This window comes from Scyliorhinus canicula, chromosome 21 (genome assembly GCF_902713615.1).
Source record: "Scyliorhinus canicula chromosome 21, sScyCan1.1, whole genome shotgun sequence".
NCBI classification, from domain to species: Eukaryota; Metazoa; Chordata; class Chondrichthyes; order Carcharhiniformes; family Scyliorhinidae; genus Scyliorhinus; species Scyliorhinus canicula.
The window spans coordinates 35,018,506-35,038,400 of NC_052166.1; the positions used below are offsets into that span (position 1 = coordinate 35,018,506).

General features: G+C 49.7%; 1 protein-coding gene across 5 annotated transcripts in view; it reads right to left on the minus strand.

The window, feature by feature from the left end:
- LOC119955597 (dual specificity testis-specific protein kinase 2-like) overlaps positions 1-19,895 on the minus strand; it is a 129,051-nt gene that overhangs the window by 20,062 nt on the left and 89,094 nt on the right. For all 5 annotated transcript variants that reach the window (XM_038781967.1, XM_038781966.1, XM_038781965.1 and 2 more), the window contains 2 exons: positions 9,016-9,064; positions 8,753-8,902 (listed from right to left, as the gene is read on the minus strand). In XM_038781967.1, coding sequence (XP_038637895.1) covers positions 8,753-8,902; positions 9,016-9,064 — 199 coding nt within the window. The remainder of the gene's footprint in view (positions 1-8,752; positions 8,903-9,015; positions 9,065-19,895) is intronic.

The following is a 19,895-nucleotide window of genomic DNA, read 5'->3' on the forward strand; positions in this document are numbered from 1 at the left end:
CTTGGAGAGCCTAGTTGGTAGTGGTTAAGACCGGGGAGAAGCACAGGATGGTCGTGGACTACAGCCAGACCATCAACCGGTTACACGCAGCTCGACGCGTACCCCCTCCCCCTCATTTCTGATATGGTCAATCAGATTGCACAGTACCGGGTCTTCTCTACTATTGACCTGAAATCCGCCTACCACCAGCTCCCCATCTTTAAATCGGACTGTCCCTACACTGCCTTCGAGGCAGACGGTCGTCTGTACCAATTTCTTAGGGTTCCCTTCGGCGTCACGAATGGAGTCTCGGTATTTCAACGAGAAATGGACCGAATGGTTGACCGGTACAGACTGCAGGCCACCTTCCCGTACCTCGACAATGTCACCATCTGCGGCCATGACCAGCAGGACCATGATGCCAACCTTTCTAAATTCCTCCACACCGCATCGATCCTTAATCTCACGTACAACAAGGAGAAGTGCGTGTTCCGCACAGACCGCTTAGCCATCCTCGGTACATAGTCCAAAACGGACTACTGGAGCCCGACCCCAACCGCATGCACCCCCTCATGGAGCTCACCCTCCCGCACTGCCCCAAGGCCCTCAAACGCTGCCTTGGGTTCTTTACTTATTACGCCCAGTGGGTCCCACAATACGCAGACAAGGCCCACCCACTTATCCAGTCCACACATTTTCCCCTCTCGGCCGAGGCACAACAGGCCTTCGTCCGTATTAGAGCAGACATAGCCAGGGCCGGGATGCACGCAGTAGACGAGACACTGCCTTTTCAAGTAGAAAGCGATGCTTCAGATGTCGCACTTACCACCATGCTGAATCAGGCAGGCAGACCCGTGGCATTCTTTTCACGCACCCTCCATGCCTCCGAAATTCGGCATTCCTCTGTTGAAAAGGAGGCCCAGGCAATTGTTGAAGCGTGCGGCACTGGAGGCATTACCTGGCCGGCAGGAGATTCACTCTCCTCACTGACCAACGGTCGGTGGCCTTCATGTTCAACAACACGCAGCGGAGCAAGATCAAGAATGACAAAATCTTGCGGTGGAGAATCGAGCTCTCCACCTTCAACTACGAGATCTTGTATCGCCCCGGCAAGCTCAACGAGACCCCAGACGCCCTCTCCCGAGGTACAAGTGCGAGCGCACAAGTGAACCAGCTCCGTGCCTTGCACGAGAGCCTTTGCCATCCGGGGGTCACTCGCTTGTACCATCTAATTAAAGCCCGCAATCTGCCCTACTCCGTCGAGGAAGTACGACAGTCACCAGAGACTGCCAGATCTGTGCCGAATGCAAGCCGCACTTCTACCGGCCAGATCGCGCGCGCCTGGTGAAAGCGTCCCGCCCCTTTGAACGCCTCAGTGTGGACTTCATAGGGCCCCTCCCCTCCACCGACCGCAACACCGACACACTTAGTGTGGTTGATGAATTTTCTAGGTTCCCCTTCACCATCCCATGCCCGGATATGACGTCTGCCACCGTCATCAAGGCCCTGGATTCCATTTTTGCCCTGTTCAGTTTCCCCGACTACATCCACAGTGACAGGGGATCCTCGTTCATGAGCGATCCAGGAACCTCCCAGCCGCTCGCTGGCAGCAGGTCCTCCCTGACGCGCTCCATTCCATTCGGTCGCTACTGTGCACCGCAACTAACAGTACACCCCATGAACGTGTTTTTGCCTTCCCTCGGAAGTCTACATCCGGGGTGTCGCTCCCGACGTGGCTCACGACTCCGGGCCCAGTCCTTCTCCGTAGGCATGTCCGGCACCACAAGGCGGAACCCCGGTGGACAAAGTACGCCTTCTCCACGCCAACCCTCAGTATGCCTACGTGGAGTTCCCCGACGGCCGCCAGGACACAGTCTCGCTCCGGGACCTGGCTCCCTCAGGTGCCGATCCCATGCCCACGCCCCCTTTTCCCCCCGCGCCACCCTCCTTTTCCCCTGCGCCCCCCTATCCATCCCCACCAGGTCCATCCCTCGTCCCCCTGCCCACACTGGAGGACACGGAAGATTTTGGCTCTCTCTCGGAAGATTTCGGCTCGCTCTCGGAGTTATCCCGCCAGCAGCCAGCACCAACACCGCCAGCACCTGCACCGACGTCGCCACCACAGCTACGCCGATCACAGCGGAACATTCGACCCCTGGTTCGGCTCAACCTGTGACCTGCTCACCGGATGGACTCTTGGTTTTCTTTGTTTGGACCCTCGTAAATAGCTCATCCTTTGTTTTATGGTTACACGTCACCTCCGCCGGACTCATTTTTTTACAGGGGGTGAATGTGGTGATATAACCACTGTAGTGATGTGTACTGGCAGTAGGGGGGTGTATGCCTGTACCTGTAATACAGGTTCCTCCGGTAAGCCCCTGCCGGCTAGCACCGCCCACAGAGCTTGTGTATAAATATGCGTGTGAGTCACTCTGACCCTAGTCTACAGTTGCAGATGGAAGAATAGCATCGCACAGCAATAAAGCCTCAATTGTACATGTCTCTCGTCTTTGAGTATAATTGTTAGCGCTACACCCCCACAGCAAAGTAATTCAATATTTGGCTAGATAGACATCCACTGTGCCAATAACACAATTTCACACCTCACTGCAGAATAAACCGAAAGGAAAGCTACTTTTGATATATCGAGATTGGACTGAGATGACTGTTCGTGTTGGCCTTTGGGTTAAACTGCAAGGCGAACATTTATTGGCGCAAGTTATTTTGTTATTAATCAGAACAGGCATTTTTATTGCCACCAGAAATTTTTTACCAATTACAATTACAGTGCAATTCAGACAAAATTACAGTTTTCATATATGGCCACAAGAAAGCAAACGTGATAATTATAGCTCAAAAAATAGCATTTTCTGTGTGATGTGTGCTGCAAAATGCAGTTTCCGCTTCAAGCCTTCACGTAAATACATGTAATCTGTAAAAAAAAACGATTTTGAAGAAGAAACCAAACACAAGTAGTGTGCAGACAAGACACATGATTAGACCCAGGGCGGAGCAGCCTGACATCTGCTGGTGCTCCTAGGGTGACCTGCATGCCATCGATTACCCCCGGGGTGGTGGAATACTGGACAGGTTCCCACTCAGTGCCTGGAAGGACCCCATGACATAGAGGTTCAGCATGACTGTCACATTGACGGCTACCGGGAGCGGGTGTCCTCCCCCATTCCTCCGCGGTGTCAGATACGCCATGATCAGGCAGATATGTCGCACTGTTCTCCTGTTCAGCTGGAGTCTTCAATGGGATGCATGGTCCGGCTTGTCCTCAAAGGACAGGCATTGCCAGTACACGTGAGGGTGCAGGGGTATGGGTGGGGGCTGATATGCAGAAGTTACCCCCCCCCCCCCCCCCCGGTCCTGGCAGGGCTTTGTGCTAGTGTCAGGACCGGCAACCCACGGTTGTGCCTATCCTTGTCCAACCTCTGCTCTCTCGCTCATCAGCTACAATGCCAGATCTACAATGTTTAAAACCACAAGTGAACCTTGCCGCCAGGAATTCACCCCAGTGGAGGTGGAGAATCGCAGAGGGCCCTGAGAATACCGGGTCAGGCCCGCTAATGATTATGCCAAGGGTGTTTACTGGATATGCATTCGGAAATGAATTAACACCGCAGTGAAGATGACGGAGAATTGCAATTTGGATTGAAACCAGCGCCCGCCACGATTTCGGCATTCTCCACTCAATCGCGTTTCCCGATTCCAGCGTCAGCCGACAGGGAATCCCACCCAACGATTTGATGTCGATGTGGTTAATCCTGTGTTTGAATTAAATTTTGTTTCAACATTAACAATACCTATTGGTCAGAATCATAACTCCTGGGGTGAAGTAGCCTTTCCTCACAAGTTTTACAAATTGCAATGTATATTTTGTAATGTTGTTGAAAAACTCAGGCACAACGGCGGCAGCAGCCGGCTTTTAAAAATGTCGGCTGTGAGCGTTTTACAAAATGACGCCTGCGACCGACTTTAAAAACACCGCCTCCTCCTCACGTCAGTGTGCTGACCCAGCAAAAGATCTTTTAAAATATTCAATTCAGTCTTCCTGCATCTGTCTTGAATATGCTCTATGGGTGAGCCTGTAAAACACTCTTTGACAGTGAATTTTAGAAATTAAAAAGTTTCAGAATTTCTCCTCATCTATGACTAAAATGATCACATTGTATTTTACAGACTATATCCCCGGACTGTAAACCACCCATCTGATGAAAACTTATATTCTGCATCTGCTCCGTAGTCCTGAGAGAATAATGCTTGTTTCAATGAGGCGATTCCTCATTCTTCACTACTCTAGACTATCGAATATAAGCCCAGGCTCAGCACACCCATTAAAGGCAAGAGAAAATGGTGGGTCCCGAAGGATGGCTGGTTGGTAAAAATGGGTCCCGGGCAGAAAAGTTTTAAAAACACTGTTGTATATTACAGGAGAATATCTTTGTATTCTTCAAGAAATACTTAACAATATCCTATAAGACTACATGAACAACAATCGGCGTTTTTGTGTCCTTCCTGGTTATTTACTTTGTCCCCATTTCTTTTCTTTCTATTACTTTCGGTCCATTGGCCCATAATCAGGATGTGCCTTCAAGTAGAAGGCTCAAGGTTGATACAGCCTGCTTGTCAGGACACTGTGTTCCCAGGGTTTGTAATTTGGCGACGAGAAACCAGACTCCTTGGCACCGAATGGATCTTAAGTACTAGGTTTTGATAGGAGTCAGTTTGATTGGTTAACTGGCAACCAGTGAGTTGGCCAGGGACAATGTTCTGCCTGCCTGCATTCAGTGATTGGTTCCTGCATGATGACTCCTGAGAGTACTTAGCTGAAGTGTTTCGATTCTGGAACTGAAAGGAACGCACTCTTTCGCTCCTGCTTGCTGAAGTGCAAGAACTGCTCTGTTGTTCTGAAAGCAGTGAGCACCTGGCACATCATTTTCTGTGAAACTGAAATGATGCAGAGTCTGCGGAGAAAGTAGACAACGTTGCCAGCGAAAACCATCCCAAACCTCAAAGGAAAAAGTACCAAAACGCAAGCATGAACTTCAGAAAGACAGTGACTGGACGTCATCCCGGTGAACAAAAGATCCTTATCCATTTATTTATATTTTATTTCTTTTTCCACCACCCTTTTCCCCTCTATGTTGTTTGTCTGTGAGGGTGTGTAGAAAGTGGGGGGAGTTAGGAAAGGGGGAAGAGTTGGAAAGGGGTAATAGATAGTCAGTTACATTTTCTGTGCATTTAATTATAATACTGAACATAATAGAAGGTTACTTGTGTTTCAAACCTGGTGACTGTAGTTTATTGGACTCAACCGAGGGCTTGGGTATTTTAAATAAAATCTAATTTCACCTGCTCAAGTGGGGCTGGAATTGACCAGGCACTAGCCCAGAGTATTGTGACTGATGTCAGGAGCTGACAAATCTAACAGTGCAATTCCACTTAAATAACAGTATTCAAAAAATGCATCAAAAGAGATAACGAATATAAGTGACTCAGTTCTTGTTAATATGAAAGTAAATCCTCATTATCTGCCACCAACACATGTTTTCGTCACAAGATAAAAAGGAAATGGTCTTTATTGGACTCAATAATGGACATTATTAATTTACAGCTATCTGAAAATTGAATAGCATGCTTATGAATATTTTAGAGAAATGTATGTTCCTTCTTTGTATCTCTGACTTGGTGAAGATTAGTTGTAGTAAGGCAGCAACCCTGACATTTCTTTGGATAACTGGGGCGAAATTCTCCGACCCCACGCAGAGTCGGAGAATCGGTGGGTAGCGGCGTTAATTCCGCTCCCGCCGGGTTTTTTATTCTCCGACCGGCCAAAAACCGGCGTTGTGCAAATCCCGCCGGCAGCCTCTGAAAACAGCTGGCGCCGGCGGGATTTCATTATATTTTTCTTTCAACAAATCTCCGGCCCGGATGGGCCAAAGTCCCGCCGACGTGGCCACGGGTCACGTCGGCGAAAAACAGATTAGCTTTAAAACGGCGTCAACCATTGATGATGGTTGAGGCCGTTCAGTGTCTGAGGGCGAGTGGGGGGGGGGGCGAGTGCGGGGGGGGGGGGGGGGGGGGGGGGGGGGGGGACAAGTGCGGGGCGGAGGGAGCGAGTGCGGGGGGGGGGAGAGTGCGGGGGGGGGGGGCGAGTGCGGGGCGGGGGGGCGAGTGCGGGGGGGGAGTGCGGGGGGGGGTTGCGGCGTGAGAGGGGGTAGGGGTGGGGGGGGGTAGGGGTGGTGGGGGGGTTGCGGCGTTGAGAGGGGGGTAGGGGTGGTGGTGGGGGGGGTAGGGGTGGTGGGGGGGGGGGGGGGGTTTGGGTGCAGCGGCGTGCAGAGAGGGGGTGGCGACGGATGGCCGGGGCCAACGCACCGTCGCCCCCCCCCTCTGCACGCCGCTGCCCCCTACCTCAACCCCCCCCCTCACCCACCCCCCTACCCCCTCCAACGCCGCCCCCCCTCTCTCAACGCGGTACCCCCCCCCTCTCCTCTCAACGCAGGTACCCCCCCTCTCCTCTCAACGCAGGTAACCCCCCCCCCCCCCCTCTCCTCTCCTCTCCTCTCAACTCAACGCCGCAACCCCCTCCAACCCCTCTCAACAACGCCGTAACCCCCCTCTCCTCTCCTCTCCTCTCCTCTCCACGCCGCAATCCATCCCTCCCTCCCTCCCCTCTCTCCCTCCCTCCCTCCCCTCTCTCTCTCCCTCCCCTCTCTCCCTCCCTCCCCTCTCTCCCTCCCTCCCTCCCTCCCCTCTCTCCCTCCCTCCCTCTCTCTCTCTCTCCCTCTCTCCGGCTCTCCCCCTCCCTCCCTCCCTCTCCCCCTCTCAACTCCGCAACCCCCCCCCCCCAACAAACGCCGGGTCTCTCCCTTCTCCCCCCCCCCCCCCCCCCCCCAATGCCGGGTCGCTCTCCCCCCCCCCCCAATGCCGGTTCGCTCCCCCCCCCCATGCCGGGTCGCTCTTCTCCCCCCCCCCCCCCAATGCCGGGTCACTCTTCTCCCCCCCCCCGTAATGCCGGGTCGCTCTTCTCCCCCCCCCATGCCGGTTCACTCTTCTTTCCCCCCCCCCCCCCCCCCCCTCCCCACCCCCCACTGGGTCTCTCTCTCTCCCCACCACACAAACGCCCTGACTCGCCACTTCCGCAGCGGGTGAAACTGACGCCTATCGCGTCAGTCCGCTGCTGGCCCTTTCGGGAACGGAGATTACCGGCATAAAAGAAGGCCCCGACGCCGGAGTCATCCGCACCGCTTTTTCCCGCCGGAAATGGGCGTCACGTCGGTCCACGGAGAATTTCGCCCCTGATCTGTAACTCAGTCTATATTTTCCAACCACATGTTGCACCCACTTCAATGTTTTTAAACCCATTCCACAGTAAAACAGTAGACCAATTTCTGATTTAAAAAAAAATATATGTTGCATTTGCAGCACAGAAATGGGCCTCTTGACCCAACTGGCTTTGTTTCCTGCAACTGTCTGTCATGCTGTCCATTCATTCTCAGTCAATACTTTATTCGCAACAATTCATCGAACCCCTACAGTGCAGAAGGAGACCATTCGGCCCAATGAGTCTGCACCAACCCTCTGAAAGAGCATTCCACCCAAGTCTACTCCCCCGCCCTATCCCAATAACCCCTTAACCTAACCTACACATCTTTGGCCAGTAAGGGGCAATTTAGCATGGCCAATCCACCTAACCTGCACATCTTTGGACTGTGGGAGGAAACCGGAGCACCCGGAGGAAACCCACGCAGATATGGGGAAAACGTGCAAACTCCACATAGACAGTCACCCGAGGCCGGAATCGAAGCTGGGTCACTGATGCTGTGAGGCAGCAGTGCTAACCATTGTGCCACCGTGCTGCCCCTGCTTATTTCTGAAAAGCTACATTCATTTCAAGGCTGTGATATTCAGCAATGTGTTAATACCTTTTATTCCTTCTTTTTTTTTTGCTTTTCCTAAAACCTGTAACTGATGTTGACCTAAGATGAGAGGTTTCCATTTTCTACACCATTCTTTGTGGCTCGTTTTGACAAGACTGTCCATTTAAGGGTCATTTGCTGAGAAGCAGTTGTGGAAATGTGCATCCATGCATATCTGTGTATAAATGCATGTAACTATATAACTGGACAAATGCATAATGCTGTTCATCAGTGCATGTAATCACAGGTATGACCTCCTGCCAATGGGTGGCGCCAGACATTCATCTTGTGTCTGACGGGACTTGCCAGTCGGTAACAGGACAGATAGTAGGACCGTCACACTTACAGTAGCTTTCTAGGAACTTTAATAACATTGTTTGTACATGGATCTGTTGGTTACCAATCCACGCATTTAATAATAAATAATTGTTCTGGTTTAACACATATGTGTTCTGTGCATGTCTTCATGATCAGGGGTGCCATAGACCAGCAGTAAATAGATGGTGGGCTAACTAGAAATCGACTTGAGGCTGCCCGAACAGTTTAAGCTAATGCATCCACAAAGAGAGACATATTTCATCAATGTGGCTGAGATATAAGCCCAAGTCTCAGGGATGAAATGGTAGTAATTTAACACACTCAGGCTAGTTACTCACTTCAAAGCAACTCTGATTTAGGAACTGGGAAATAAACATACATTCTTGTTCTAGTAATCAATGACCTTCAGATACAAGGCAAAAAAAAATAGGGTGAAGTGCTTTGAGATTTTTAAGAGCATATCGTTTTCTTGTGACAAGTAATTTGAAGACATGCTGAATATTTAAGTATATGAAGGCACTGTTTGTTACCTTGGAGTTTAAGTCCCTGTGATAGATATTCTTTGAGTGCAGGTATGCCATTCCTCGTGTAATGTCTGATGCAAGATCCACTTTCTCCTTCCAAGTCAGGTTTTCCTCTTTATTGGCTAGAAGTTCTTCCAGGCTTCCGCCACTAATATACTGCGAAGGAGTGCACATGAAAATGTTTGAGAACACAACTGCACCAATTTGCTTGTCTCTTATTTGCTTTGTATTTGTGAAGCAAAATGACGTTTGTACGTAATGGTATTTACCTCAAGCATAGGGTACAGTTTATCTTCTTTAACGCACACCCCCAGGTACCTGGAAAAAAAAGTCAACATGGAAATGTTTTGTACAGCAGGTCACAAGTTCCATTACCGTGTGTGACGCGACAAGTTCTTCCAGTGTTGATTTGGTGGTCGGAGCTGAGATAACAGTTTCTGACCTTGCAATAGTGAATGATAGCCTTCCACCAAATGTCCTGGGTAAATAATACATTTGTGGTAGACAGGCATAGTGGAAGTTGGGTCAGGAAACTCCTCAGAGCTGCCTCTCCGCTCCACTGACACTGCTTCACAGGAAGTGGTCTGTAAACGGAGCTTTATCCCCAGTTCCGGCGTTTTATAGCAGACTGGTAACTCATAAAATCCATGGACTCCCTACAGTACAAAAGGAGATCGTTTGGCCCATCGAGTCTGCACCAACCCTCTGAAAGAGCACCCTCTACCAGGCCCACTCCCCGTAACCCCACCTAACCTGCACATCTTTGGGAGGTAACCCAGGGGAAACCTACACAGACATGGGGGAAAGTGCAAACTCCACACAGTCACCGAAGGCTGGAATTGAACCCAGCACCAGGGTGGAATTGAACCCAGCAAAAATTAACAAACAAATGAATAATCAAAACGCATATTTCCCCACCCCTTATCCGACCGATTATTTAAAAAAAAAAATTTTAATTTATTTTTAGGTGCTGTTAGGCAGCAGTGCTAAGCACGGTAGCACAGTGGGTAGCGTGGTTGCTTCACAGCTCCACGGTCCCAGGTTTGATTCCCGGCTTGGGTCACTGTCTGTGCGGAGACTACACATTCTCCCAGTGTCTGCGTGGGTTTCCTCTGGGTGCTCAGGTTTCCTCCCACAAGTCCCAAAAGATGTGCTGTTCGGTGAATTGAACATTCTAAATTCTCCCTCTGTGTACCCGAACAGGCGCTGGAATGTGGCGACTAGGGGCTTTTCACAGTAACTTCATTGCAGTGTTAATGTAAGCCTACTTGTGACAATAAAGATTATTGTATATAATTGTAACCACTGTGCCACTATGCCTGTTATACCATCAATTCACTGTGAGACCGTGAGAGTGAGTGAACATTAGGCTTTATTATCCATGAACTCGCCTGCCAGAGTCGGCTGTACAAATGAGTGCCACCCACAGGTGGCCGGACTATATATGGCCCCGGTGAGGGCGGAGCCATTGGCGGAGCCCATCGGGGTTCCAGTACAGTACCTGGAAGTAACCCATATCATCACTTCCAGGTCATAGGTCACATCATTATACAGTGCACATCATGCATTACGTGAATACATTCACCACTTTCACCCCCTGTTAAAAAAAAATCAAGTCTAGCGGGGGTGACGTGGGGGGTCATTAAATATTCAGTCTGTCTGGAGGTCGGATGGTTCTTTTAGACCTCCTCAGCTCTGGCAATGCGGTGGGCACAGTTGTTGCAGATGGTGACTCCGGGGGCGTTGCGTCTGGAGCTTGAGCCTCAGTCCGGCATGTCGGAGACTGTTGGGGGGGTCGGGGTAGACAGCGGGGTGGTGGGTGGCGGCAGTGCTGGCACGGGATAATACAGGAGACCCAGGGGGCATAAGGGGTGCTGGGGGTGGTGGTAGGCAGCGGGGAGGGGGCGCATTGGCAGGAGAACCAGCTGCGCCAGGTCTCATACGGAGACCGTATCTTGCCGTCCGTCCTGGTGCACGATGTAGGCGTACTGGGGGTTGGCGTGCAGCAGCTGGACCCTCTCGACCGGGAGTCGGTCTTATGGCTCATCATATGCCTCCGAAGAAGGACAGGTCCCGGAGTTGTCAGCCAAGATGGAAGTGAGACCCCGGAGATGGACTTCATAGGGAAGAAAAACAAACGGTCATGAGGGGTCTCGTTCGTGGCTGTGCAGATGAGTGATCTAATGGAGTGGAGGGTGTCGGGGAGGACCACCTGCCAGCGGGGGGTCCGGGAGACTTCTAGACCGGAGGGCCAGAAGGACGGCCTTCCATACCGTCGCGTTCTCCCTCTCCACCTGCCCGTTTCCCTGCGGGTTATAGCTCGTAGTCCTGCTTGAGGCGATGCCTTTGCTGAGCAGGTACTGACGTAGCTCATTGCTCGTGAATGATGTGCCCTGGTCGCTGTGGACGTACGCAGGGAAACCGAACAGTGTGAAGATGCTGTGTAGTGCCTTTATCACAGTGGCCGAGGTCATATCTGGGTAGGGGACACCGAAGGGGAAGTGGGAGTACTCATCGACGACGGTTAGAAGATATATATTACGGTTGGTGGAGGGGAGGGGCCCTTTGAAGTCAATACTTAGGCGCTCAAAGGGCCAGGAGGCCTTTACCAGGCGGGCCTTGTCTGGCCGGTAGAAGTGCGGTTTGCACTCCGCGCAGACCTGGCAGTCCCTTGTCACGGTCTTGACCTCCTCGGTGGAGAAGGGCAGATTGCGGGCCTTAATAAAGTGGGTAAGCCGGGTGACCCCTGGGTGACAGAGGTCATCATGGATAGCCCGAAGTTGGTCAACTTGCAGGCTGGTGCATGTGCCGTGGGACAGGACATCTGGGGGGCTCATTGAGCTTCCCAGGACGATACTTGATATTGTAATTGTAGGTGGAGTTCGAACCTCCACCTCAAGATTTTGTCATTTTGTATTTTGCCCCGTTGTGCATTGTCAAACATGAAGGCGACCGACCACTGGTCGGTGACGAGGGTGAACCTCCTACTGGCTAAGTAGTGCCTCCAGTGTCACATGGCTTCCACTGTGTGCTTCCTTCTCGACTGAGGAGTGTCGGATTTCGGAAGCGTGGAGGGTTCTAGAGAAGAATGCTACTGGCCTGCCAGCCTGGTTGAGTGTGGCAGCCAGTGCGACGTCTGACGCATCGCTCTCTACCTGAAAGGGGACGGACTCGTCCACCGCGTCCATTGCGGATTTGGTGATGTCGGCCTTGATGCAGCTGAAGGCCGAGCGGGCCTCAGCCGTCAGGGGAAAAGTGGTGGTTTGAATAAGTTGGTGGGCTTCGTCCGCATAGTTGGGGACCCACTGGGCGTAGTAGGAGAACAGCCCCACGCATCTTTTGAGGGCCTTGAGGCTGTGGGGAGGGGGGAGTTCCGTGAGGGGCCGTATACAGTCGGGGTCATGAGAAGGAGTCGGGCGAACTCCTCGTTTACGGGCTTCACGAAATGCGCCTTGAGGGTTGCGACCGCCGCCTCGTACATGGCAGCTTTCTCGATCATCACGGAGATTCGATGGCTCACCCGAGCATGTAGGAGTCGCAGCTTGAGGGTTTCAGTGGGAGGCGTTGTGGAGGAGTCGAGGTAGGCCTCGAAGCAGCGAAGCCAATGTTCGAAGGCCTCTAACGCGCGTGTCAAGTTCGAGCTTATCTGGCTTTAGAACGGCTTCCATGGAACTGTCGATGGATAATAAATTGTTCTACCGTCAATTCACTGCAAGACCGTGAGAACGAATGAACATTAGGCTTTATTATCCATGAACTCGCCTACCAGAGTCGGCTGTACAAATGAGTGCCACACACAGATGGCCGGTCTATATATGGCCCCGGTGAGGGCGGACCAGAGGCGGAGCCCACCGGGGTTCCAGTACAGTATCTGGAAGTAGCCCGGATCATCACTTCCAGGTCATAGGTCACATCATTATACAGGCAGTTCATGCATTAGGTGAATACATTCACCACAATGCCGCTCCAATGAACTCCCTGACTCTGGTAGCCAGAGGTGGTGGGTGGTATTTTGTTTTCTGTTTTATAGGGTAGGTTTGTGACTCACTATCATTGTGCAAAGCTGGAGCAGGCTGCCTATCAGCGAAACTAGATAATTCTGCTTACCACTGATTTCAAAATAAGTCAGGTGATACAGTTACTGTACCTGGCAGCTGAATCATAAAGCCGGTCATAAGCGAAATGTATGTCTAAAATATGTCCTCTTATGTTAATAGTATTTTTAATTTTTCTTCTGCCCCTATTTCTCTTTCCCAAGGTTTTTGCTTTGATTGATAACTTTCATCATAAGAACGTTCTAAAAGGTGCTCCTATTGGTCTCTAGTTCTGTCATAACCCGCAGGGGACATACGAGGTGTCAATGATTAAACTCCCATGAGCCTCACCGAATACGCGCTCCCCTGTTAATGCGGGGCGGGAACCCTATGCTACTGGCTGCACGGAATAGTGGATAGCACAATTGCTTCACAGCTCCAGGGTTCCAGGTTTGATTCCCGGCTTGGGTCACGGTCTGTGCGGAGTCTGCACGTTCTCCCCGTGTGTGTGTGGGTTTCCTCCGAGTGCTCCGGTTTCCTCCCACAGTACAAAGTTGTGCAGATTAGGTGGACTGACCATGCTAAATTGCCCTTAAGTGTCCAAAATTGCCGTTAGTGGGGTTACTGGGTTATGGGGATAGGATGGAGATGTGGGCTTGGGTATGGTGCTCTTTCCAAGAGCCGGTGCAGACTCGATGGGCCGAATGGCCTCCTTCTGCACTGGAAATTCTATGATTCTAAACCATGTGTCGTTATCTTCTGTATAGAGTCGGCCAGTTTGGGTACCAGTAGGGGACAGCCGGCTGGGATCTTTTGTGCTATGTAAATAATGGTAATCGTAATAAACCTTTATTTCCTTTTAACAACTCGGGGTGAGCTCCTTCGTAGTCTACAAGAAGTCCAAAGAATGAAAATTGTAAACATCATCCCGTGCAAAATCAGAAAAATTATTCTTTATCCTCCTGCCTTGCAATGGCTTCTTGTACTGATAGTTATCATCACAAGGTTTTCTTTCTCTTGCTCCTTCTCTCTAAAACTCTCAGCGGAATTTTCCTTCGGTGGGATGCTCTGCTCCGCCGGCAGCGCACCCACGCCCGCGGGTTTCCCGACGGCGTGGGTGGCCACAATGGCAAATCCCATTGGCCGGCCGTGGGGGCGAACCACACTGCTGGTGGGGGCCGCCCTGCTGGAAAATACGGCTGGCACACCGGCGAATCCCGCCCTCTATTTTTCTTTCCACGCATGACATCCTCGTCGGCTTCCAAGGTGTCCAGTTCAACACTTTCCAAATGTGCAAATGTAACAAGTCTTGCTTTGCCAGTCATCTAGCTCTTTCTGTTCAAGGCATTACATACATTAGATTAATGGCGAAAGGGATTAGGATACACAGAGCAGGGCCTTTGGTCATCATGGCTCTTATGCTGTTGGGATTGTGGAAATTACAATTTTGGAATGTAAAACATCAGAGTTGGTGATGCAGATTATAAGGTTGCATTAACAGTTTGGCATTCCTTCAATGGCTTCTGGAAGTGGCCCTGAAATAGATCTTCTGAGAATTGTGTCCTGGGATGGGTTGCTTCTGTCAAGACTTTGGATTGATAGAATCCCTGCATGGAGCAAATATTAATGCACTTTTAGGGAGGGTCAGATTTGGTGAGCTTTCGATGTTCCATTCCTTCCAGGCTTCTATTTCAAAGCTGTAAGTTTCAGCTTCTTTTGTGTTTGTGATGTGTTTGTCAGTAATGACCAGAAACCCTGCTCCCACCACTATCTTGAAGGACAAGGGCAGTAGGTGCATGGAAATGCCACCGCTATCAAATTCCCCCTCTGATCTACACCATCTGATTTGGACATAGATATAGATATAGATATAGAACAGTACAGCACAGAACAGGCCCTTCGGCCCTCAATGTTGTGCCGAGCCATGATCGCCCTACTCAAACCCACGTATCCACCCTATACCCGTAACCCAACAACCCCCCCCATTAACCTTTTACTTTTTTTAGGACATACAGGCAATTTAGCATGGCCAATCCACCTAACCCGCACATCTTTGGACTGTGGGAGGAAACCGGAGCACCCGGAGGAAACCCACGCACACAGGAGGAGGACGTGCAGACTCCACACAGACAGTGACCCAGCCGGGAATCGAACCTGGGACCCTGGAGCTGTGAAGCATTTATGCTAACCACCATGCTACCCTGCTGCCTGAAAATTTGGTGTTTCCTTATCATCCCTGCGTCAAAGTTCTGGAAAAAGAATACACTGCGGGAGTATCTTCACCAAATGGATGGAAAGTATTCAAGAAGGTGACATGCCACCATCTTCTCAAGGGCACTTAGGATGGGCAATAAATACAAATAAATAAAAGTAATACCCATGACTTGAGAACAAATAAGTAACAACAACAACAAACAATGATGTAAAGTTCCAAATATTCAGTGCATATTGCACAAATTAAACCTAAATATAAAAACAAAATCCTTGCAACTAGATGGTATTTATCACATTATGTTTAGTGTCACACTTGGTTACAGATTTTATAAAATATTTTCTTAAAATATAGAGAAAGAAAGCCAGTCATTGCCTGTTGTTTTTTTCTATCTTGATAATCTGGTCTCGCCTCAAGGACAATTGCGACCTACAAAAAATTTGCTCAACAATGAGCCTCCAGTTCTCTTCAGAGTGGTCCTTCGATGAGTTTGACTCAGGAAGTGCTTGAACATGGCCTTAAAGGGATGGTGAGTTAAAGGGATGGCCTTAAAGGGATGGTGAGTCAAAGACAGACATCTCTTTGTATTCAAACAGCACAACCAATCTGCAGATGTACACTACCCAAGAGTAAACACAGGGAAGATCATTTGTTGTGGCCGCGATCTTCAAGGCCTGCTTGCGGTGGATAAAATTACCATTATGACTGCCAACTCACGCAAGAGATCCAGAAGAGGATTTGGCCAGGGAAATCTCAGATCGAAAACTTCCCCGTCAATGTACTGAGGGCATAAATCTACTGGGGACGTCTGGGGACGTCCGGTGACACCCCCCCCCCCCCCCCCCCCCCCCCCCCCCCCGGTGCGATGTCACACCGGCAGAAATCACTGACTGGGACACAGAGACCACTACGCTGAACACCCTGGCAGTGCAAAATGGCATTTTCAGGTTGGCTTTGCCAGGTTGATACTGCCAAGGGGTGGAGTCAAGAAGTGGGGTCAGAGGCGATAGGGAGGGAGAGAGGGAGAATTGCCGGCGATGGTATATGGAGGAGGGAGGATTGCTGCCATTGATGGATGCGGGTTTTCCCAATGTCCGTTGCGGGAGTGCTGATCTGATTGCAGCTCCAACTCCACATTCCTCCTACCTCCAATAACCCGGTCTCAGGAAGCGGAGTCCAGATTGGCTGGTCACTCCCAGGGTCTCCTAGATGGAATGTCTCAGTATGTGCTCCAGTGGATGCTCCTCCCTCCGGCTGCTCGGGGGCCCCTGGGTTACTCCTTGGGACGGAGAACCAGCCAGAGTGAGATCCAGAAGCCTTAAAGTCATCTGGCGTTGCCAGTCCTGGAGGCCCGCCATTGTCTGAATCATACAGATGAACCTCTCATCCATGGTCCTCAGGAACTGGGTCATGCTTCGGAGTTCTCCCTTCGTGGATCTGACCTCTTGCTCAGGTTTTCCACTGTGAAAGTCATTCTTGCAGTGTTAGTTTCGGTGCCATGCTATGCCGGCACAACCTCCTGCAACATAGTTGAGGGACTCATCCATTCGGTCTTGCAGTTGCAGGAATGTCACAGGCGCCCCATCCTGGTATTCCCAGCTCTGTCGTTGTATATCAAGCAGCTGAGGGATGAATGTATCCGGAGGCACGGCACCTGGATGGGGAACTGCCGAGTCCTGGGATCCAGCAGATGTCCGATTGTCCAATTCCTGGAACATTCCTGCCTCCACTTGATGTGTATCAAAGCTGTGTGGTGCTCATTAGATAGTGACCCAGAAGCCTGCCTGCTCAGGTCACCCACCGATATGTGTGCCTCTGCGATGATGAATGACAAGCTTATTCTGCAGGAACACAAATTGGGATGCTGCTAGCTGGCTGGTCAGATATTGGTGACACTTGGTATGCGTGGGGATTGTGCGGTAGCAGGCAGGGGTTGTGACAAAGAGTGCTGAGGGTAAGAGGACACGTGTGGGAGGCCGGATGCTGGGTCTTTGCTAGGTGGCAGCATGTGGGATCGAGGTGACATTCTGAGGGGTGATGGCAAAGTTGGGTGCAGAGAGGAGACAGGGAGTACTTACCCTGACAGAATGGATTCAGTCATTCATCTTCTTGCGACACTGCTACCAATCCTCTTATACAGGCTGCTGGTACTATCCAGGGCTGCAACCGTCTCCCAGGTGCGATTTGTCACCTTGCTGGAAGGTCTCATGCCAGCTCTAAGGTATACTGTTGCCCGCCTCTCCTCCATGGCATCCAGCATATGGGTGAGGGCCACTTCTGTAAATTTAGGAGCAGTTTCCTTGCTGCCGTCCTCCTGGCTTGAATGAAAGCAAGTGCTGCGGAGCTGTTTGAACGCAGAATTTGAATCATTGAAGTGTTCAGATGCCCTCCAGGGTGGGCAAATCAGAAGCTTCATGCCTTAGGCGCAAGTTTCACGTGGGCCAATTTTTTTTTAAGTGCTTAAAAATGACGTTCCGAATCTCACTGGTGGGGCCGGCGGGAATCACACCAATTTTCATGCCGAAAATTACACTTTGCCATTTTTGGGAAAGAATCCCGCCCTGTGGCACAAAGTCAAAATAACGACCAATGAGGTAGGCTTAGATTTTTTTCCTATTTTCCCAGCCAGTTGGATTCTAAATAAATTCTTCCTACATGCCCAGCTCTGCCTGCATATTATTACCACTTAATGTTCATTTTCTCTTTGCGAATTATTAAGAACTCTTTAATAATTTTAAGGCAGCATTGAGTTGCATACTGTGCACGTGCTAATAAAGCAGCCTGTATTTGGATCAGGATAAGGTAAATTATCAAAGGAACATTGCAGTCATTTGGTTTGACTGATGTACTTCACCCTGTGTACGTCCAGAGCGAATAATGAAACTCCTGACTATTCCGCTCATTAATAAACGACACAACATATTGAAAATATTTACTGATTACCCAGAAAGGTTTTCATTAAAATATTGTTGAATCACCATATAATTGTTTAAATCATTGCAATTGTGCACCAAGAGTTAATCAATTTATTTCATTTGCTGTGACATTATTAAAACTGAACAGTATTGTTTTCCCAACACTTTGAGTGAGACAAATTTAGATCAGCAAATTATCATCTGGTACTCTTTAGCTCCGGCCTGGATTACCTTCTATTTAATGGTTTGTTTCGGAGCTGGGCAGATCCTTTTTGTCCATCTTTTTCTGACTTGCATTTTAGTATTTTTCACCCATACTGTACTTTTGTGTATCGGACCTAACTGGTGACTGAGTTGGCAATTGGCTCTTGAGGCCTTTGGACCAGAAAGACCCAAGAATAATAATAATAATCGCTTATTGTCAGAAGTAATGAAGTTACTGTGAAAAGCCTCTAGTCGCCACATTCCGGCACCTGTTCGGGGAGGCTGGTACGGGAATTGAACCCGTGCTGCTGCTTTGTTCTGCATTACAAGCCAGCTATTTAGCCCACTGTGCTAATCTGTGTGGAGTTGACAGATCTCAGGAAGGTTGAGGGAGGAGCACTGTAATTACTTTAGCGCCATGGGCTATGTTGGAGGATGCACATGTGGACATTGGAAAAGGATCAAATAAAAGCAAAATACTGCAGATGCTGAAAATCTGAAATAAGAAGGGAAACAGAAAATGCTGGATAAGCTCAGCAGGTCTGGCAGCACCTGGGGAGAAAGAAACGGGGCTAACGTTTTGAGTCTGTATGAATCTCCTTCAGAGTCTGCTAACTTTATCCAACATTTTCTATTTTTATTACAGAAGGGAATCAAGGCCGCAACTGTGAAGTCCTCCCACAGTTGAAAAGATTCGGCCCAAGGTTTGCTGACTGGCGCTTCCAACAACCTCCAGTCCTTGCTCAGGGTGCCATTCGGAGAGTCAGCCTAAATAACAACTTTTTTTAACAAGTCAACACGAAACAACTGTTGGAATGGTGGAACAGTCATTTGCAGAATAAATAATCGAGTACATCGAAATAAAGTGCAAATTATTTTTCAAATTTGTGCATTTGAATGCGAGACCTCAAATAAATGCTTGTGGACTAAAGAGGTTAGCAATGATGGGCTGCACTGGGTATTCCTGATAACAGGTCAACTAAAGCAGCATAAGGGCAGCATGGTAGCATAGTGGTTAGCACAATTGCTTCACAGCTCCAGGGTCCCAGGTTCGATTTCGGCTTGGGTCACTGTCTGTGTGGAGTCTGCACATCCTCCCCGTGTCTGCGTGGGTTTCCTCCGGGTACTCCGGTTTCCTCCCACAGTCCAAAGATGTGCAGGTTGGGTGGATTGGCCATGATAAATTGCCCTTTGTGTCCAAAATTGTATGATCTATGATTAACCTAGGACAAAGGTTCGGCACAACATCGTGGGCCGAAGGGCCTGTTCTGTCCTGTATTTCTCTATACAAATGGCAAAGCTGATAGTAGGCCTGCAATCCTTAACTTTCCAGTAATGTCAGAGCAGAGTTCCTGTTTACATTATTCAATCACACTCTAATCCTGGTGTCCTTCATTCAATCTGCTCAAACCTAGAGAGACTGCCTCGGTGATGTTTCCTCATGTATTGGAGTGAAGGAATGGGTCATTGTTGTTTTTTTCTGCGCAGGTTACTGAACTTCCATTACGCTGCATTTTCATTGTACTGCCACAGAGGAATTAAGATTTTGGAAATGCAATTTTCAATCAGTCAGAATTGGTTAGGTATTGATTTTAAGAAGCTGACCGCTTGCAAGTTAATACCTACTCCTTTTAATTCCAGATCTTAAATGTCTGAAACTAAATCCGTTGGCAAGACTTGATTAATTCATTAATCCTGCACTCCCAGCAGGGAGCTCCACGCTGAGAAATCACAAGTCATAGAATTGACACTAACGTCGATGGCCCAATCCCTTTCTCTTTGAT